The sequence below is a fragment of the Vipera berus genome (assembly GCF_964194415.1).
Source record: "Vipera berus genome assembly, chromosome: 4".
Lineage (NCBI taxonomy): Eukaryota > Metazoa > Chordata > Lepidosauria > Squamata > Viperidae > Vipera > Vipera berus.
Genome location: NC_138206.1, coordinates 69040128 through 69062903, shown reverse-complemented (window position 1 = coordinate 69062903; position 22776 = coordinate 69040128). Strand labels below are relative to the sequence as shown.

Sequence of the window (22776 nt, the reverse complement as noted above, 5' to 3'; positions counted from 1 at the left end):
GTTGCTACTCCAAAGGTTCCTAATAATGATAAAAAGACAAAAAAGACACAGGTTGCTCACAGCAAGCCTGAGGTTCCTACTAAAAATGCTAATGTTGAGAATTCACTAACAGGTAAACCTTTGCATTCCAGGTGTATCCATAAGTGGCACAGAAGATTGGGTCATGCCAGTTTCCGTGTTTAATTTAATTTAATTTAATTTAATAATATTTATATACCGCCCTTCTCCCTGAGGACTCAGGGCGGTTCACAGGGCAGAATAAAATACTAAATACAAACGTTAAAACAAGATTAAATAATTGCCCATATTAAAACAGTTGGAATCAAGTTCTAAAACACCAAGTTAAAATTAAAACACAAGACTAAAAACCCCACCAATCCCCATCAGGCTAGGCCGGCATGAACAAACAGAAACGTCTTGAGATCGCGACGAAAGGAGCGAAGATCGGGCGCCATCCGGAGCTCTACCGGTAGCTGATTCCACAGCTCCGGAGCGCCCACAGAGAAGGATCTCCCCCTGGGGACCACCAATCGACATTCTCTGATCGGTGGCACCCTGAGGAGGCCCTCTCTGTGGGAACGCACAGGGCGCAGGGAGCTTGATGCCGGCAGCAGATGTTCTGAAGAAGATGCCAGAGTTCGCAAGAGGTTTGGATCTAAAGGGGTGTAAGGTGTTTTTGGACTGTGCTGTCTGCAAGAAAGCCAAATCCAAAGCAGCAGCAATTCCAAAACGCGCTACACGCCTGTCAACACGCATTTTTGATTTGGTACACACTGACATAGTTGGTCCTTTTGCACCAACACTTGGTGGTAAAAGATATTTCTTGACAATCATTGATAATTATTCTAGATATGGATATGTATATCCTATGAAAGAAAAATCTGAGACCTTTCAGATCTTTAAAGACTTTGCTAGTCTTGTCTATACCCAATTCGAGGTCAACATTGCCAGAATCCAGAGTGATCGCGGTGCTGAATTCATGTCTCAGCGTTTCCAGGACTGGATGCGTGAGAATGGGATAGTACATCAGACATCTGCTCCTTATACGCCAGCTGAAAATGGGGTGGCAGAACGCAGAAATGGGGTTTTGCAAACCATGATGCGTTGCCTCCTTGAAGATGCTAACCTCGGTCTTCCATACTGGGGTGAAGCTATCAAATATGCTAACCATATCGTCAACCGTACTTGGAGTAGTGTGATAAATCAGACCCCTTATTTCATGTTGTATGGACACAAGCCTGATCTCTCACATCTCCATATTTTTGGTTCCTATGCTATGGTCAATATTCCTTTAGCCCAAAGAAAGAAAGGGGGTCCTGCAGCAAAAAGGATGAGATTTATGGGCATTGATGATAATTCAAAATGGAGCAAATACATTGACTCTCATCATGTTATCGTGGTTTCACAATCTGCTACTTTTGAGGAAGATGCTGACTGGTCCAGGATTCATTCTAACGATCCTGGAGTTTATTTTCCTAGAGATGATGTTGCTGATGCCACACAACCTGATGATCAAGATTCACAGGATAATGTTCCTTCCACGAGTTCTTCTCAACCTACTGTTCCGTCTTCGCAAGCCGCTGATGTTGCTGCTGGCGACGATGAAGACGAGGACGACACGGAAGAAGAATGGACGGTTGGCCCGAGACGTTCCAAGAGGTCCACAAAGGGAATTCCTCCAAAACGGTATTCGTGGCAAGTAACAAAAACACCTGTACCTTTGATTTGTAATGTTACACTTCCACCTGAGAAGTTCACACAGATCAAACATCTTCCTGAATCAGAACAAGATAAATGGTTTGAGGCAATGCAGGCTGAAATGGACAGTCTAAAAAAACTTCAAGTGTTTACGCCTGCTAGCCCTCCAGCAAACAAGAAAGTTATTGGTACTCGATGGGTCTACAGGATCAAAAAGAAGCCGAATGGTGAGTCGTTGTACAAGGCCAGACTCGTAGCCCAGGGTTTCGCTCAACGTTATCCTGAGGACTATACAAATACATACTCACCCACAGTGCGGACTGAAAGTGTGAAAATTGCTTTAGCCACTGCAACTATCCTTGGCCTGGAAGTTTTCCAGTTCGACGTTGAAACGGCTTATCTTCACGCTGATCTTGATGAAGACATCTACGTCAAAGGTCCTCCAGGTTTCCGACAGCAAGAAGGGGATACCTGGTTTCTACACAAAAGTCTTTATGGTCTGAAACAGTCTGGTTTAATGTGGTACTTATGTCTTTCTGACAAACTAAATTCAATGGGCTTTATTAAGTCCGAAACAGATGAATGCGTGTTTACCAAAAGATCCGGTAATAGGTATGAGATAACTCTTGTTTATGTCGATGATATTGTTTATATTGGTCCAAATAAGCAGATGAGTGAGGTTTTTGCTAAAGCTTTACAAAAGTTTTTCACGTTGAAGTGTTTAGGGTGTATTAACACTTATTTAGGTGTTCAAATTGCCAAGACTCAGAAGGGGTTTAGTCTCACACAAGAAGAGAAGATTGAACAACTGTTACATCACTGTAACATGGAGGACGCTAAGCCTGTGAGTATACCCATGCAAACTGATTTTCACATTTTGGCACATGAACCAAGTCCTGAGTTCGAAGATCAAACACTATATCGCTCAGTCATTGGGTCGCTGCTGTATATTAGTAGTTGGACTAGACCCGACATTGCATTGTTAATCTTTTATCACGACACGTAGGCAAGGCAAAACAGTTTCATTGGACATGTGTTAAAAAGTTATTGAGGTATCTAAAACACACCAAAGACATGAAGTTGTTGTTGGAACCCACACATACTGACTATGCAGAGTTATGTTGTTTTGCAGATTCAGATTGGGCGAGTGATAAGAAGTCACGGAAAAGTACATCAGGTTACATGATGTTTTTAAATGGATGTCCTGTTTACTGGCATGTGCGTAAACAGAATCTTGTTTCTTGTTCCTCTACAGAAGCTGAGTATGCTTGTGTGTCTGATGCATGCAATTCTTTAACCTGGTTTGATGCTTTAGTCACAGATATCTGGACACATCCGATTCGACCAATCACAGTGATGGAAGATAATGAATCTGTGGTTTATATTTCTGAAACACGTTTTACAGGTTCAAGGTCCAGACACATTGACATCCGATATCAAAACATAAGGCAACTGGTGAAACAAGGTTTTGTGTCATTACAGTATGTGCCTACACGTGATCAAATTGCTGATATGCTGAACAAACCACTTCCTACAGCCCAGCATGAGTATCTGCGTGAGAAGATGTGCCTTACTTGAGTCTTCACTTTGCTGACGAAAGAAGGGGAATGTCACTGCACGTTTTTTTTTTGTTCGTCAGAAAGTTCATTTCTAACTGTACATTTTCCCCTGCTCTCTGCACCTGTTGTGATAACTTATCTGGTAACCATAGTGAATCCCATATGACTAGCTATGTTATGGTTTCAGTCTGTTTATTGCGCATGTCTAGAGAAAGTTCTGAGTTGTTATCTGTATTGTTTTCTTCACTTTGCTGTTACTGACTGTTACGTTTAGGATGTAGTGAGCTAGCTCTGTATAATATATATTTAGTTTTTATATTTTTGTAAGTAAAAGGTATTTAGTAAGATTATGCGTCGTGTTTTTCTTGCCTTCCTGCATGCACATCATGCATTCTCTGAAGCACGGTCCTTCGCCCTCTACAAAGGTGATTTTTACCTTGACAGTGTCTAATCAAGTTGGCTCTGGTAAATGCCTGGAAATCAGCAGATGTGAATTGTGGGCCATTATCAGAGACCAAGACATCAGGCAACCCATGAGTAGCAAATAGACCCCGAAGCACTTGAATTGTCTTTGCAGTGGTCATGCTAGAGACTGGAACTACTTCTAACCATTTAGAGTGACTGTCAACTACTACCAGGAACGATTGTCCCTGAAAAGGCCCAGCGTAATCGATGTGTAACCTAGACCATGGGGTGTGGGTTGCTTCCCATTTGTGAATGGGAGCCTGTGGCTGTTCTGGTCTTGACCTTTGACACGTGTAGCACCCCGCCACCTGCTCCTCTATGGCTTTGTCAAGACCAGCCCACCATAAGTAGCTCCTAGCTAGTGCCTTCGTCCTTACTATGCCAGGATGCCCCTTGTATAACGATTGTAAGACCCTTTCCCTCAATTTCTCTGGAATAATGACTCTACTACCCCACAGTAAACATCCTTTATGAGAAGACAATTCGTGCCTCCTCATAAAATATCCCTGGAAGTCTGGACCCGGGCTCTTGTCCTGCCACCCAGATGCTACCCATGAGCTGACCCTGCTCAGTACCTTGTCTGCTGTGGTGCCAGCAGCAATATCCTTCACCTGTAGAGGGCAATCTGGAAGATCTTGGATGAGTAGGATCTGCTCCACTGGTGCTGGGTCAGGGTCATTGCTCAACATTGGCAATCTGCTTAATGCATCTGCATGGCCCATGTCCTTTCCCGGTTTATGGACTAGTTTGCAAGCATAGGCGGATAGAAAAATAGACCACCTAAGCATTCTTGGGGAAAGCATTTGTGGTGTTTGTTTGTCAACAACCCCAACAATGGTTTGTGATCAGTACAAATGGTGAACTCCCTGCCATATAAATAATCATGGAATTTTTTTACTCCTGACACAATTGCCAGTGCTTCCTTGTCAATTTGTGCATAATTCCTTTCTGCTTTGGACAGAGTTCAGGAGTAATATGCAATAGGCCTTTGCTCCCTATTTTCCTCTATGTGACTTAATACAGTGCCCACACCATAAGGGGATGCATCACACGCGATGCAGATAGGCTTATTTTCTATAAAATGTGTGATTGTTGACTCACTAGATAAGAGTTGTTTAAGATTTCTAAAACTCTGTTCATGGACCTTGGTCCAGATCCATGGAGTTTACTTATCTAGCAGTCTGTGTAAAGGTTCTGCAATTGCTGCTTTGTGGGGTAAAAACATGTGATAGAAGTTAAGTAACCCCAGAAAAGCTTGCAATTCAACCTTATTTGTTGGGGTTGGAGCCAACGTAATTGCTTTTACCTTAGAGACAGTGGGGTGAATACCTTTGGCATCAATCCTGAGCCCTAAGAACTCAGTGGATGCCACACCAATGCTGCACTTACTTTTTTTAAGTTTAAGCCCAGCAGAGCGAAATCTGCTTAAAACAGCTTGCAGCCTGTCAGCCAAGATCTCTTCAGATTCCCCAGCAATGAGGATATCATCAAAATAGGGACATACACCGGGAATGCCCTTCAGAGTCCTCGCCATCACTTCTTGAAAAATCCCAGGGGCTACTGAGATACCAAATTGTAACCGGTTAACTCGGAAAGCTCCTCTATGTGTCACTATTGTTTGAGCATCAGCCACTTCCTTATTAATTGACAGCTGCTGATATGCTTGTGCCAAATCAAGTTTTGCAAAGAGAGCGCCACCTTGGACAGCGGCGAGGACTTGCCGGACCGACGGAACTGGGTAAGTGTGCGGATTTAAGGCTCAGTTTACCGTACCCTTATAATCAGCACATATTCTAATTTCTCCATTTGCCTTTAACGGAGTCACAATTGGGGTTTCCCAGTCTCCCCTGTCCACCGGTTCTAACACTCCCTGTTCCACCAGTTTGTCCAGTTCGTTCTCAATCTTTTGTTTGAGAGCGAATGGGACTCTTCGGGGCTTGATACGAACCGGTGGAACGTTCGGGTTTAAATTTAATGGGAGGGGCCGTGTACTTTCCCAGCCTGTCATCGAATACGTCTGCAAATTCATTACAAATGGATTCAAGACATTTGTGCTGGATGCTACTCACTCCCCCCAACCAAATGCCCGGGGCATCAAACCAATCCAGCCCTACTAAACTAGTTCTCTGCCCATCGGTCACCAAGATCTCTAAGGGACCCTGAAAGTCCTTAAACCCCACACACACGGTGGCCTTTCCCCTGATTTTAATAGGGGTGTGCTGAAAATGTGACAGCTGTAAACTGGTGGGCTTTAAAGGAACCCTCCGCCTACTCCGATCGCAAATTCTTTTAAATGTCTCATAGGAGATTATTGAGACTGCAGAGCCGGAGTCCAGCTCCATCGTGCAAGGTACCCCTTGCAGATGGACCTGTATTGTTATTTTTGGTTTGAGCAGCTGATGGACGTCCGTGTGAGACACGGTCCATCTGCTCTTTCCAGGGGTTTGTGCCGAGGGAGAACAGTACCTTCAAGCTCCGATGCCATAGCTTGTAATTCATTCAGGTTGTCTCTGCTCCGATTCCGGCAGATGGCTGCAATGTGCCCTGTCTTGCCGCAGGAACGACACTTTATGGATCTGAACCGGCAGGTCGCTCACAAATGGTTTCCCCCAGAGCTGGCACATTTCTGGTTGGATGAGTTGGCTCCCCTCGGTTCCTTGCAACCGCAGCTGCACGCTGTGCTTTTGTTGGCTGATGATTGTCTCCGCTGGCCTCCATCATTTTTCCGCCGCAATAGAAGCTTTCCGGGTCTATGCTGTACCGCATTTACCTCTGCCTCTAGGTCCAGGTTGCTGCTTCCGCTGTTCGAAGCACACTTGTGATGTATGGTCGCTCTTGAGCTGCTGCCATTGTGGTGTGTGTGTTTGCCAGAGTCATTGGCTGCCTCGTAAGCCATCACCTTGTCTAAAAACTCCCGCAGATTCATTGGTGGCTTTGTGAGGATCCTTTGATGGCATTGCTGGTCTCTCAGTCCAAACACCACTCAATCCCTGATCCTGTCTTCCAGATCAGGAAATTTACACTGGCGAGCAGCCTGTCTCAGCGCCAAGACGAATTGCAAGGTCGGCTCACCCGGTTGCTGGCTGCGCTGGATGAATTGGTGCCTCCAATAGATTGGAGCTCTTGCCGGCATGAAATGCTCCTCCAACTTTTTAAAATCAGCATAAGAGACGTTTGCGATGGGCGTTGGTGAGCACAGACCAACGGCCACATCATACACATCCTGACCGCTTAAGCACAAAAGCGCCGCTGCTTTCATCTTATCATCTGTGATCTTATTGATCATCAGGAACCCTTCGACTCATCCCAGATGCGCTTCCCATCTCTCTGGCTCGTTGATGTTAAAACGAAATTCACTGGTCGCTCTGAATTTAGCCATGTTGCACCGGTCCTTGAATACTGCTTCATTAGAAAGGTCTCAGAATTTTTTTCTGCCTTTCCTGCTTCAGAGTGACTTCAGCTCTGATTGAAACAGCATCCCATCCTCGTCGCCACTGTTAGATCGTGGGCTCTGGACCGCATGACCAAGATGGACGACGCAGGACAGCAGGGTTCAGCATAACATTCTTTATTGATGAAGCACAGACTTGGCAAACAAAGGGGCAACTGCCCCACTTATATACCTAGCCAGGTATACTTGGAACCAATCCCATTGTCCGGATTTCCCACCAAAGACTGCCCTGCCAATCCTGACAGGGCACCCTGCCACCTGGTGGTGTCAGTGGCTATCTCTGTGAAACATCCCCTATATACATACCGTAGTTTCCGGCGTATAAGACAACTTTTTAACCCATGAAAATCTTCTCAAAAGTCAGGGGTCATCTTATACTCCGGGTGCTGAAACTTTAGGGACAGGGCTGGCTGGAAAAACTGGAGCGGATCTTCCATTTAGTCTGCGCAGGGAAAGCGGGACCAATTGGAGTAGAAGCTGCAGTCTGTGATTTTTTACAGGCTGGGGTTTGGGCGTCTTTCCTTCTAAAGTTGAAGAGTACCTGTAGGCAGGTGGGGAATGCAAGAGCAACTTGAAAGGCAGGGGTAGCCAGAGCAGCTGCTTAGCTCTAAGGACACATTTGACTCAGGAACTGGGCGGGCTGGCTGGAAAACCTGGAGCGGATCTCCCATTTGGTCTTTTTTTTTAATCCCATTTATATCCCGCCCTTCTCCGAAGACTCAGGGCAGCTTACAATATAAAGCACAAATCAATGTGCTTAGCAATAGCCTTCATTCTATGTATATGCCTGCTTATTAGAGCTTTCACACACACAAACACACAAGCAGCATTATTACAAAGTCAGCTTATTGCTCCCAACAATCTGAGTCCTCATTTTACCTACCTCGGAAGGATGGAAGGCTGACTCAACCTTGAGCCTGGTGGGATGAGAACCTGCACTAATTGCAGGCAGCTGGTGTTACTTAAGGCTCTGCGCAGGGAAAGCTTTAGAGTGAATTAGGAAAAGTGAAAAAGTGAATTAGGAAAATAAGAAACGGTTGCTGGAATTGGGTATGTGTAGTTTAACGAAGAGAAGGGTGAGGGGTGACATGATAGCAGTGATCCAATATCTCAGGGGCTGCCACAAAGAAGAGGGAGCCAAGCTATTCTCCAAAGCACCTGAAAGCAGGACAAGAAGCAATGGATGGAAACTAGTCAAGGAGAGAAGCAACCTAGAACTAAGGAGAAACTTCCTGACAGAACAATGAACCAGTGGAACAACCTGCCTCCAGAAGTGGTGAATGCTCCAACACTGGAAGTTTTTAAGAAGAGACTGGACAGCCATTTGTCTGAAATGGTATAGGGTTTCCTACCTTAGCAGGGGGTTGGACTAGATGACCTCCAAGGTCCCTTCCAACTACTACTACTACTACTTCTTCTTCTTCTTCTTCTTCTTCTTATTATTATTATTATTATTATTATTATTATTATTATTATTATTATTATTATTAAGTTTAATCCACTTGCACTGTTTTATATTTACATGTTTGAAGACAGCCTTATGTTTATAAGTGACAGTTTTCCTACTAAGTACCTGCATGTCATAAGCATTTGAATTAAAGTTACCATATTAAAATCAAATCTGATGTTTTTTAATTTTTATTTGGTGTGCGTTGGAAGAGGGGTAGTCTTATACGGCGAGTATAGCCCAAACCCTATAATTTAACAGGAAATGTAGGGGGTCGTCTTATACGCCCAGTCGTCTTATACGCCGGAAAATACGGTATATATATATATAACAATTTGTTAAGTGAATTTGGCCCCATTTTTCTTGCCACAGTTGTTAAGTGAATCATTGCAGTTGTTACTAGCACGGTTGTTAAGTGAATCTGGCTTCCCCATTGACTTTGCTTGTCAAAAGGTCACAGAAGTTGATCTCATACCCTGGGACACTGCAATTGTCATAAATATGAGTCAGTTGCCAAGCATCTGAATTTTGATCACGTGACCACGGGGATGCTGCAACTGTCATGTCAAAAAGAATCATAACTAACTTTTTTCACTGCTGTTGTAACTTTGAACAATCACTAAATGAACTGATAAGTCAAGGACTACCTGTATTATGTATGTTCGTCATTTTATTTATTAGAAAATAATAAAGAAAGTGCAGGTATGCTTAATCTTTCACATGATGCTGTTTTTGCTCTTCAGGTACTTAATGCAACTTTTTTGTATTTGGGCTCCCAAGATTGAAAAAGAAGTAGAAGGAAAAATAAACTCATTATTTCTGTACCATATCACTTTTTATGACTCCCTCTATGAAAATTTCCATTTAATAATGTTTATTTAGTGTTTTTCCTAATGCTTAGAAAGTATGAAAAGTATAAAGCAATTTTCTGTGCATGTATAATTATAAAAATAAACTGATCCTAAAAGCCAAAGAAAGTCCTAGCATGAAATTTAGCTGAAATATTTTTTTATGTTATTCTGAGGGAACTGATTGCTGATTTAGTCCAGGGAGAGAGAGGGAGGGAGGGAGAGGAAGGAAGGAATGAAAACAAGAGGAGAGGAGAGGAGAGGAGAGGAGAGGAGAGGAGAGGAGAGGAGAGGAGAGGGGAGGAGAGGAGAAGAAAAGAGAAGAGAAGAGAAGAGAAGAGAAGAGAGGAGAGGAGAGGAGAGGAGAGGAGAGGAGAGGAGAGGAGAGGAGAGGAGAGGAGAGGAGAGGAGAGGAGAGGAGAGGAGAGGAGAGGAGAGGAGAACCAAATGTTTGGGAGAATCATGGCCAAAAAGGAAAAATCATGGCCAAAAAGGAAAAACGTATCATTTCTCTTGACTTTCATATTGTTATGCCAACAAATCCTACCTATAAAGTACTGTTTTAAAATTCTCATATAAAGTAATTATTTTACCCCAGTATTAGCTTTTTTGCAAACTAGCAAAGTATGTTATTACCTGTGCTACACATTCTTGTAGATTGGAAGCTACTTGATTCTGCTCTTCCTTAAGTATTCTATAAAGGATTGCACGACGTTCACTGTCCTTTCTTAGTAAGAAAAGACCAGAATCTTTTTCCTCAAGGGAAGAAGAAGAATTTCGCTCATCTGGAATTGAGCTGTCATCAGGAACACTATGTCAGAAATGATAACATTCACAGAAAAGTATGAATGATCACATAAAATTATGAATAAAACATGTCCTAATTGTTAAGTAACTTATTTTATTGATTCAATAAAATATAGTAAAAAGATAAGTAACAAAAGGAGATTGGTAATAACATTCTGAGATGATCATCAGACTATTTTTCAGCACACCAGCAAACTCCCAACTGGCATAAAGATCAGGATGCAAACTTCCTGACAACAACTGAAATTGAACAAAACTTTGCCACCTTCCTGGAGATTCAGATGGAAATGTCAGCAAGTAAAAAATACATAATTCTAGTTTCAGACTAACCTGTACAAGTGATATAGAAGCCGTGAGTACCAATGCCATAAAGGGGACAATAAAGTAAGAGATGCACAACTTATTCAATTGCACCAATTGCACCGTCTGAGTTGATACAAAGCTGCTCCACATCAACATTAAAAATAAGGAATTAAATCTTGTTCATGTGCACACTTTTCTATGTGTAGCATATTCAAATCACTTCAAATGAGTGAACTAGATTGCCACCTAACTACTGCTTAGCATCCAAAGCTTATGCTATACAGCACCCCCCCCCCGCAATACCTTCCACAACCAGGCAAGTAATTTGACAATAGTAAATTTTACCTTAATAAATGGGAAATGGGACTCTTTGATTGAACTTCAGAAAGAGAACGCTTTGCTTTTTCAAACAACATGTCAGATTGCACATCGTAGTCTGGCGAGACAGAGCTAGGCTCACTGCTACTACTGCCAGCCTGTTCCCCATGGACTGGCAGAGGCAGAGAAGTGCTACGATTATAATCTGGAAAGGAGCAAAGGAATAAATAAAAATGTTATTCAACTCTTAAGCAATGGAAAAACTGGTCTACAATCAATTTTAATTAAAATAGCTATCTAATACAATAAAACAAGACATTGGAAAAGCAAAGCAGAAAAATAAAACCCAAACTGATTACAAGTAGTCCTTGACTTAAGACCACAATTGAGCCTTCCTGTTGCTAAGTGAGACATTTGTTAAGTGAGTTTTGCCCCATCTTACGACCTTTCTTGCAACACTTGTTAAGTGAATCACTGCAGTTGTTAAGTTAGTACCACGGTTGTTAAATCAATCTGGCTCCCTCATTGACTTTGTCAGAAGGTCACAAAATGACCCTGGGACACTGCAACTATCATAAATGTGTCAGTTGCCAAATGTCTGGATTTTAATCATGTACAATAACCATGGGGATGTTGCAATGGCATTAAATGTGAAAAATGCTAACTTTTGCAGTGCTGTTATAACTTCAAACGGTCACTAAATGAACTGTTTGTATGTCCACCATATTTGGCTTGGCGCTGTACTGGTATCCTGCCATCAAAGGACTGAGTGGGGAGAAGCATGAGGGGGGACAAATAAAATAAACCTGTATGCATTTTTGTGTGGGAATTTGAGAGGGGGGATGACAGCTGAAGAAAAACAGATAAACCTGTGACCTGTTCGTGCCAAGGCGTCTTCAAGGCCATTTGCCCTGAGTGTTACAAGCCCAAATACTTCAGCGTTCCCAAAACATCCAAGCAGCATCACATTGGCTGGGTTTGGACTGATCATGGGAGGGAAGGGACGGAAGATTCTGCCTGACTTTACTGCAATCAGCAACTCTTAGTAAAAGTACCTTTCACTTCAAACAAGTGTAGTTGAGAGGTTTTTCTCCCCTAAGGGATAAGACTGGGGCAGGTCTGACATTAGGCAGAATCTGCAATTGTGGTCAACCTTGAGAGGACATCACCTCTACTATAACGACTGTACACACGTTCAAGGGAGTGATCAGGAAGATTGAATTCTGTGGGGAGACTTCGTCCAGGCCTCCTCTAGGACTGGATGTTTCCAAGTGGAACGGAGAGGCAGAAAGCTGCAGTGACCCGCTGAAACCCAGGTGGTCCCTGGGTGTCAGGGGGAGGGAAGATTGGGAAGGATGACCCATGGGGTTGATTTTCACCCATGTAGGACATGGCAGCCATCAATGGGAACAAATGGAACTGGAAAAACTGGAGGAAGAAGAGGAGATAGGCAAGGAGCATGGGCAAGCCAACTGATAGAGCAAGCCATGACATTCATGTGGGTTTTTTTCTGAGAAACTCAAGGTATGCAAAGACCTCATCTGAATTGCACAACCCAATGGCCAGCCACTTCCAGTCATGGCAACCAATGGTGTGACATCTGCCAATGAATCTGGTTCTGCAGCAGTGACGACCACATCAGCCAAAGCACCTGGAGACAGCTCAACCTGCCCCCCTGTAGAGAGTTTGCCAGGGTCATGGCCCAAACCGAACCTGAGCTGGGTCACTGCAAACTCGCACATGGCAAGGCTAGGCAAGGCAAAGCAAGGCACCAAGTCGTCAGTAACAGCAAAATTTGTTGAATCATGGCAAAAGTTGATGGCAAATACAACACTTGTTCCTGACAAAAGCCCCTCCCCATGGCATCTCCTTAAATCCTGTTCTCCAGGTGAGTCTTGTGAAGAGGGGCGGGGTGTCCTCCTCCGGACTAGTTGAGTTGCCTGGCACTGATTCTGCCTCCTCTCCGTTCTCCACTCTTGGGGATTGGGCAGGGAAGGCAGTTACTCATCTCTGGAGCTCCGTCGCTCCTCTGTGCTGCCTGCCCTTTCCATCTCTTCCCCCCTTGCTTGGTCATCCTGCGCCCCCCTCTTCCTCTCTAGCAACCTTCCGAGTCCAGAGAGACCTGGGACTGCTTCATCCTGCTTCTCCGGTTGTTCCTCCTAGATCAGAGGCTGTACCATCTTCCTCCACCAGCCCCGGCTCCTCCTCCTTGGAACTGTGCTCTGATGGAGCCATGACACTATCCCCCCCTGCAGGGACTCCTCCCCTGGGACCAGGCGGATGAGGGTGTTGCGGGAACCAAGCATGGAAGTCCCAGACCAGGTGAGGGGCATAGACAGCGAAGGTGTCCACTCAGGTGAAGTTCTCTGGACCATAACCCTTCCATGCCACGAGGTACTGAATCCCTAATGCTATCCACCTCATACTCAGCTGCTCCTTGAGAGACTACTGATCTGGGTGGTGGTGGAGCCAGACAATGCCAACTATCTGCAGTCACAGACACCAGGAACAACTGATGGAACTCTGGGTGGATCCACATGGTACGTGGCAGAGTCAGACAGAAGGCTACCAGGTTGATCACTTTGACCGGGAATGGTTTCAAATAGCGGTGGTCATGTTTCTTCGAGGGGCAAGTCATCGGCAGGTGCCACATAGAGAAACAAACCTGATCGTCTACGGCTAGTGATGGACCCTCTTGCCGATGCTGGTCTGCAAACCTCTTGTAGTCCACCTTGGCCTTCTCCAACTGGGTTTTCATAACCTGGTGTATGGCACACAGCACCTGGAGGAACATGTCCACGACCAGTACTGGAGAATCCAATGGAGCCAACAGGAAGAGCCATGGGTGGAATCCATAGCTCGCAAAGAACAGGGACACTCTGGTGGATGCATGCTGGGTGTTGTTAAATGCAAACTCTGCCAATGCCAAGACCTCCGCCCAATTCTCCTGCTGCTGGTTACTGAAGCACCGGAGGTACTGCTCCAGCATGGCATTTACTTTCTCTGTGCCCATCAGTCTCCCAATGATGAGCAGACAGACACGCCTGAACTCTCAGTTTTGCTAGTAGTGTCTGCCAGAAGCATGTGTGAACTGCATGCCCCGGTCAGACACTACCCTCTCTGGAAGCTCATGTAGCCAGAATACCTGCTTGATGAACAGACAAGCTACACCTACATGGAGGGGAGACCTGCACATGGGATAAAATGGGCCATCTTGGTCAGCATGTCTACAACCACCAATATCGTGGTGGCACCTTTTGCTGGGGGAAAGTCTGTGATAAAATTCAATGAGACCGCCCCCCCCCAGGCATTTCTGGTGTGGGCAGAGGCTGCAACAGTCCAGGGGTTGCACCAGTGGTGTATTTGGCCTGCTGACATTGCATACTTGACAGCACTTACCCTGACATGTCATTTCGGAGTTGCAGCCACCAGAATGTGTGCGACACTAAGTGCAATGTCTTAAAGACCCTGAAATGTCCTGCCATGGGCTGTCATGGCATTGACACTGGACAAGGCCATAGAGGGGTCCCCCAAGAACATAGAGATGGTCATGAAAGCATAACAGGTCCTCCGTATATATCCATGGGGTTGCATTCCCCCATTACTGCCAATTCATGACAATGAACCTCCACAAATGGATCCTGTTGTTGCGTCTTGTGAATCCTGGCCCATAGGTCCAGACTCCTCAGTAGCTGCAAACTGTTCCAGGGGGAATCACCATCCTGGGTGGTATCTTATCCTTCTTCAGGGAGAATTGGGACTTATGGGATGGCACGTGTGCACGCTGGTTCTGCCCACTAGAGACGTACATCACCCTGAAGTCTAACCAGGAAAGAACAATGACCACCGCACCTTTTGCTTGTTCAGCGTCCTGGCATTCCTTAGGCGCTCCAGGTTTCGATGGTCAGTTCGGACCTCGACTTGATGGTGGACCAATCCAAGTGGTGTCACTTTGACTGCCAACAGCTCTTTCTCCCAGATTGTATGATTCCTCTCCACTGCCAACAGCTTATTGGAATAGTAGGCACATAGGAACAAGATCCCGTGGGGAACGTAAGCCTGGAGGAGCATGCCTCCGAAGTCTACATCCGAGCATCCATCTCTACTACAAATGGCCGCAATGGATCAGGATGCTTGAGAATAGGCTTGGAGGTGAAGGTGGCCTTGATGGCTTCGAAGGCCCCTTGCTCCTCCACATCCCACCAAAACTTTACCCCTTTCTTGAATAAAGTGGACAGAGGGGCCATCAGGGTGGCAAAGTGGGGAATGAACGTCTGATAGTAGTTTGCAAACCCCAACAGATGTTGCATGTCCTACATCTGCCATAGGGGCTGCCATTGCTGCAGTGCCTCCCCTTTCTCCTGATCCTTCTCCATCCCCATGGGCAAAATACGGTGACCCAAGAGATCATGCAACATGAGCACGCTGGGTGCATTTCAACCCAAACAGCATTATGTTGTATTCAAAGTGACCACAGCGCGTCTGGAAGGCCGTTTTCCACTTGTCTCCGGTTCAAACTCAGATAGTTATAGACTCCCCGCAAGTCCAATTTGACAAAGATCTTGGCCTGGCGGAGCTACTCAATAAGTTCAGGAATGAGTTCTGTACTCTAATAGCATTTAGCTTGTGTTAGTCACAGCACAGTCTAAGCTTCCCCGATTTCTTCATCACAAAGAGTACCAGCACAGCTAATGGGGAGGTTGAAGGCTGGATAAACTTCTTCCGAAGATTATCGATGAAATCCCTCAAGACCAACACCAGTTCCAAGAGCGCCTAAATCTGGCCAACTGGCAGCTTGGCATGAGCTCGATCAGGCAGTCATAGGGTCTCTGTGGGGGCAACTGATCCACCTCCTTCTCCCTGAACACATTGCCATAGTCTGCCATGTCCACCAGTAAGTTCAAATCCAGCTCCCCCCACTACACCCCTTACAGAGGTAAGCAGATGAATGGCACACTTTGGGCTGGTAAATTGCACTGCTCCAGATGACCAAACAACCTGCAGATCATGGGCCAGCAACCATTCCAACCCAAGCACCAACGGGAAGTGTGGTGCCACTGCCACATAAAACGCCAATTGCTCCACATGCGCCCCAATCTGCATGCAAAGGGGTGTCGTTGAAGCAACCATCACTCCCAACTGGGGTTACCGGCTGCTGTGGAATGGACCACTGTGTGGCATAGTCTGAATCCATAAAGTTGGCTATGGCCCCACAGTTCACCATGGCTTGAACCTCCATGTTTTCCTAATCCGGCAATCACTGTGAGAATGAGGTGCTGCAAAGGAGTCGGTCATGGAGGCTGGGGGCTTTCCACATTCCAGGGAGCCTACAGAGTCCTCTAGGACAGTCCCTGCCCATTTCCCGATGCTGATCTCACCAATTTGGTTGCCTTGGTAGGGCACTTGACCGCCATATGGCCCTGTCCACCACAATACAAGCAAAGGCCTTCGCGGTGCTGTCAGTCTTTCTTGGCTTGGGTCAGGTGTGGTTGGGCAGCCCCCAACTACATAGGCTCTTCTGATGCCGGTACTGGCACCATCTTGGTGAGTGCTGGCAAAGCTTCCATCCATCGTCTTGCCTATCTCCATTGGAGCCCTGCATCAATACATCTGGCTGACAACCCAGAATTCAATAATGTAATCCACAAGCGCCCCTCAGCCCTGCTGCAACTCTATCAGGCATCAGTTTACTACATGGGGTTTGATGGGGCCTCAAACATAGCCCACAGCTGATGGCAAAACCCAGCACAATTGTCCAGCAGCAGGTTGGGCTAGGTCAACAGGGGAGTTGCCCAGTGAACTGCCCGGTTCAGAGGAAGAGAAGATGGAGGAAGATGGCGCCATGACAGAAGATTACAAATTGTGAGCACATGACACCACAGTAGTGCAACTATTATAAATACATGTGAGTTGCCAAGCACCTGAATTTTGATCATGTGACCATGGGGATGCTGCAACAGTTTTTTAGTGTGAAAATTTATTTTATTTATTTATTTTATTAAATTTATATACCGCCCTATTCCCGGAGGACTCATGTGTCACTTTTCAATGCTGTTGTAACTTCAAAGAGTCTCTAAATGAATGATTATTAAGTCAAGAACCACCTGTACTGAAATTTGTGTAAGGTTTCTTCCACAGTTAAGTCAAATCAATGCTTGCTCAGAAATCACTGTTTTAGAATTACTTTAAATCCTCACCCAATTTTGGACTATAACCATCTCAATTGTTCTCATTTTCAATGTAAAGCCATGCTTAAGGGAATAAGCTCTAAGATTTATCCAGGAAATACTATTCACCATGGAAAATTTGCTCATAATTTTCTTCTTTATTTATTTAATAAATCCCAGGACTCTTGTTTTGTACAGATCATTTAGGGGTAGGGTTATTACCATAACATTAATTGTACAATATAAGCAGAAGAAGCTACTTTAGAGTGATCTATACTGCCAGAGTGTTAATTGACAATGGCTGTCAGACAGGATTTTTTTTTGTCAAACTTCTCTGGCCATGCCAGAGACTAAATATGGAATGTTTGCAAAGAAAGCATAATTTTCATCTATAAATTATAATTCTTGCCACATATGGAAATCAATCAATTTCATCTCATTATTCTTACATAATTCTTAGCTGTGCTGTACACATGCTGATTTTTTTTTGTTTTACCTGAAGGTTTGAATGCAATTCTATTTTTCTTGCCTTTGTTCACTTGTTTTAAGAACAAGTCTTTAAGTAAATCAGATGCTGTAACACGTTTATTTGGATCAGGTTCAAAGCAGAGCAAGATAAAACTTATAGCTGCAGCAGAAAGTGATTCAGGGATTTCAGGGTGGATTTTGAACATCCCAACCTGTAAATAATAAAGGTTGTCTGTGTTATTTGAAAATTAAAAATTAATTCAATATTGGATTGTTTTATTGTGTGCATTAAAGTAGTAAAAGTGAGAAATAAAAGTTTTTCAATTAACTGAAGCTTATGTTAACTGTATTACAAACTATGGTCTGTCTCAAATTATATGGCCTAAAATAATAACTAACATTTATGAAGCTGATCTATTGAATACTTCAGAATTTGGTTCTGAAGTCCCAGTACTAAAACAGGGTGTCCAAGCCTGAGGCTTCACATTTATATTGGGTGTTACATTTGAAGAATAGCCAAGTTCCCAGTAAATCTAGGTCACAAGTTTCTGGCCAAGGAGAGGTTCCATCCAAGACACATCTGAAAACAATGCTATTTTTTGCTATAGATACAATATTTGTTTCCAGTCTTTTATTGATTTACATTGTAGTTTAACTTTATTTTTTATGTAGTACAATATTGTATTTTATAAGTTATCAATTAAAGTATTTACAGCATTAAAATACTGTAAATGGTCATGGACAAGCACAAAATTATAAGAATTTTAAAGGACACAGATAAAATGACTATAACTTTTTAATTGCAGTGAAACCTCTCACAGAGACTTTTAAAGATCTTGACCTTTTTTATTCAAATTCATCCACCATGATTACTGTTCTCAAGTACAACTATACACAAATATCTTGAAACCTAATTAAAGAGAACAGAACTGATCTGAGGGCACAACAGCAGCTAAATGGGTAAATTGAAACAGCCTGCTACAGTAATCAAGATTTAGAATCGAATAGAGCTGGAAGGGACCTTGGAGGTCTTCTAGTCCAGCCCCTCGCTCAAGCAGGAGAACCTATACCATCTCAGACAAGTGACTGTCCAGTCTCTTCTTAAAAATCTCCAGTGATGGGGTGCTCACAACAATAGCAATTTATCTTTAAATGCATTCAGCAAAAGTCAGCTTCTTACCCTAGTCAAAATTGGATAATGGAAAACAAGCTGAAGTTAAATCCATAAACTCAGAAGATAAATAAGAAACTTACCCAGGGACTAGGATTCAGCATGTTTTGAATGGGATGCCCTAATCTTTAAAAGGTTCAGTGCACCTGCAAGTCACCTAAATCTTCAATTGTCACTTGCTTTGCAGGTGGATGTGGCAATGAATGCTTAACACAAGGCTGCCTACCACACCAGATTTGATCCTTCCTGAGCTGGGCAGATTTGTCAACAACTACCTGCACCTGTCTTCAAAACTATAAGACACTCTGGCCTAGACCTTCTTTTGAAAAATATCTGGAAGTTGTTATATTGATGGAAATTGCCACATTTAGTTGTGTAGAGTGTGACTTCAATTGTATTGATTCTCAGCATTTTATAACTTACCGGACAGTAAAGACAGAGGTAGAAACATCTTTATTTTTGTTCCAGTTTCCTGTTTATCTGACGTTGCTAATTAAAGGATGATTCCTTTCTCTCTATGTTTTGCTAGCACACTTATTTTCTGACCCCCTGCCTGACAGGATGAAATTAGCTAGGAGCCAGTTTTGTACCTTAACTCTAAGTATTTCTGATAATAAGAGAAGCATCTGAGCAAGTGAAATAACACAAACTATGCAGTGATGTCATAATACAAAATCAGTTTACATACATGTATGGGATTTCACAATGCAAGTACCAGAGGGGATGGAAAAACACAGCATCAATATAAAGCAAATATCACGACTCCCCTAGTTTCTTGATTAAACCGGCAGGACCTCATAAGACATGCACAATAATTGGGTTCACTTATCACATTAACTCAAAATGAACAAGCCACATTCTAAGGTAATGCGTAGTGCACATTTAAGCTACCATCTTCACTAGATGAGTTGAATTCATCCCCATGGAAAAAGAAAAGGCCACATTATGATTACTGCTACAGTACTTATTACTGGTTCTATGAAGCTCTACGGCACCTTATAGAACTAACACCAAAAAATGATGTCCTTATCATCATGGGGGATTGGAATGCTAAAGTAGGAAGCCAAAAGATAACTGGAATAACAGGCAGTTTGGCCTTGGAGTACAAAATGAAGCAGGGCACAGGCTGATAGAATTTTGTCAAGAGAATATGATGGTCATAGCAAGCACTCTTTTCTAACAACCCAAGAGACGGCTCTACACATGGACATCACCAGACGGTCAACACAGAAATCAGATTGACTATATGCTCTGCAGCCAAAGATGGAGAAGCTCTATACTGTCAGTAAAAACAAGACCAGGAGCTGACTGTGGCTCAGACCATGAGCTTCTCATTGCAAAGTTTAGACTTAAACTGAAGAAAGTAGGGAAAAGCACTAGGCCACTCAGGTATGAATTAAATCATATCCCTGTTGAATATACAGTAGAGGTGACAAATAGATTTAAGGAATTAGATCTGATAGACAGAGTGCCTGAAGAACTATGGACAGAGGTTCACAACATTGTACAACAGGTAGCAACCAAAACCATCCCAAAGAAAAAGAAATGCAAGAGAGCAAAATGGCTGTCTGAGGAAACTTTGCATATAGCTGAGGAAAGGAGGGAAGTGAAAGGCAAGGGAGAAAAAGAAAGATATGCCCAATTGAATGCAGAATTCCAGAGAATAGCTAGAAGAGATAAGAATGCCTTCTTAAATGAACAGTGCAAAGAAATAGAAGAAAATCATAGAATAGGGAGGACCAGAGATCTTTTCAAGAAAATTGGAGAGATGAAGGGAATGTTTCATGCAAAAATGGGCATGATAAAGGACCAAAATGGCAGGGACCTAACAGAGGCAGAAGAGATTAAGAAGAGGTGGCAAAATTACACAGAAGAACTATACAAGAATGAGCTTAACGTCCCTGATAATCACAATGAGGTGGTCACTGACCTCGAGCCAGACATCCTAGAATGTGAAGTGAAGTGGGCCTTAGAAAAGCTGAGCAACAACAAAGCTAGTGGAGGTGACAGTATTCCAGCTGAGCTATTCAAAATCTTAAAAGACAATGCAGTAAAAGTGCTACACTCAATTTGCCAGCAAATTTGGAAAACTCAACAGTGGCCACAGGATTGGAAAAGATCAGTTTACATTCCAATTCCAAAGAAAGGCAGTGCCAAAGAATGTTCAAACTATCGCACCATTGCACTCATTTCTCATGCTAGTAAAGTTATGCTTAAAATCCTACAAGCTAGACTCCAGCAGTATGTGGATCGAGAACTACCAGAAGTACAGGCAGGATTTTGAAGAGGCAGAGGAACTAGAGATCAAATTGCTAACATACGCTGGATCATGGAGAAAGCTACAGAGTTCCAGAAAAACATCTACTTGTGCTTCATTGACTATGCTAAAGCCTTTGATTGTGTGGATCATAACAAACTGTAGCAAGTTCTTAAAGAGATGGGAGTACCAGACCATCTTATTTGTCTCTTGAAAAACCTATATGTGGGCCAAGAAGCAACAGTGAGAACTGGACACGGAACCACTGACTGGTTCAAAATTGGGAAAGGAGTCCGGCAAGGCTGTATACTGTCGCCCTGCCTATTTAAATTATAACCAGAGCACATCATGAGAAAGGCAGGGCTAGATGAATCAAAAGTTGGAATTAAGATTGCCAGAAGAAACATCAACAACCTAAGATATGCAGATGATACCACTCTAATGGCAGAAAGTGAAGAGGAACTAAAGAGCCTCTTGTTGGGAGTGAAGAAGGAGAGTGCAAAACTTGGGTTGAAACTTAACATTAAGAAAACCAAGAAATTAAAAGATGCTTGCTCCTCGGGAGAAAAGCCATGGCAAATCTAGACAGCACACTAAAAAGCAGAGACATCACCCTGTCAACAAAAGTGTGTATAGTCAAGGCTATGGTCTTCCCAGTTGCAATGTATGGCAGTGAAAGTTGGACTATAAAAAGGCTGAGCGCCAAAGAATTGAGGCCTTTGAACTGTGGTGCTGGAGAAGACTCCTGCGAGTCCCTTGGACTGCAAGGCGATCAAACCGGTCAGTCCTAGAGGAGATCAACCCTGACTGCTCTTTAGAAGGCCAGATCCTGAAGCTAAAACTCAAATACATTGGCCACCTAATGAGAAGGAAGGACTCACTGGAGAAGAGCCTAATGCTGGGAAAGATTGAGGGCAAAAGAAGAACGGGACGACAGAGAATGAGGTGGCTGGATGGAGTCACTGAAGCAGTAGGCATGAGCTTAAATGGACTCCAGAAGATGGTAGAGGACAGGAAGGCCTGGAGGAACGTTGTCCATAAGGTCGTGATGGGTCGGACATGACTTGGCAGCTAACAACAACAACTTATTACTATATTGTTTAAGAATCTATCTGAAACAGGTGGCAGAAGTAATTCCCTGTTATGAATAAGATGTTATCAATGTTTTAGTAATATTCAACTCAGTTTTCCAGCTACTAAATTTATGGGTGTCTGTCTTGAATTAATAAATGGAAGGATTGATCAGATAAATGAGGGCTAGAAGGATTAGACCCTGAAAATCTTAACCTAGTTAAACCAGGGTTCATGTTTATAGTATTTCCTCAGATCATTCAGAAAGCAAACTTGCCAGGTTTATGTCTCTATCAAATTGGATATGGACTTAAATTTTCATTTTTTATAGGCACGTTGCAGAACCCAGCTGTACCTTCTTTCAATGCTATTTCTTACATAGACTCCTTTGTTACAAAAAGTTCGTTTTATAACACTAATTTATGGTCACCATGATGTAAAAAAGATGTTGAGACTCTAGAAAGAGTACAGAGAAGACCAACAAAGATGATTAGGCTAAAACATATAGGGAACGGCTGCTGGAATTGGGTATGTCTAGTTTAATGAAGAGAAGGATGAGGGGTGACATGATAGCAATGTTCCAATACCTCAGGGGTTGCCACAAGGAAGAGGGAGTCAAGCTATTCTCCACAGCACCTGAAGGCAGGACAAGAAGCAACAGATAGAAACTAACCAGAGAAGCAACCTAGAACTAAGGAGAAATTTCCTGACAATTAGAACAATTACTCAGTGGAATAACCTGCCTC

General features: G+C 43.5%; 1 protein-coding gene across 1 annotated transcript in view; it reads right to left on the bottom strand.

Moving 5' to 3' along the window:
- MAP3K15 (mitogen-activated protein kinase kinase kinase 15) overlaps positions 1 to 22776 on the bottom strand; it is a 102239-nt gene that overhangs the window by 14291 nt on the left and 65172 nt on the right. The window contains exons 20-22 of the mRNA XM_081327554.1: positions 17560 to 17743; positions 10924 to 11101; positions 10105 to 10279 (exon numbers count right to left, since the gene is read on the bottom strand). Of these exons, the coding sequence (XP_081183680.1) occupies positions 10105 to 10279; positions 10924 to 11101; positions 17560 to 17743 (537 nt within the window). The remainder of the gene's footprint in view (positions 1 to 10104; positions 10280 to 10923; positions 11102 to 17559; positions 17744 to 22776) is intronic.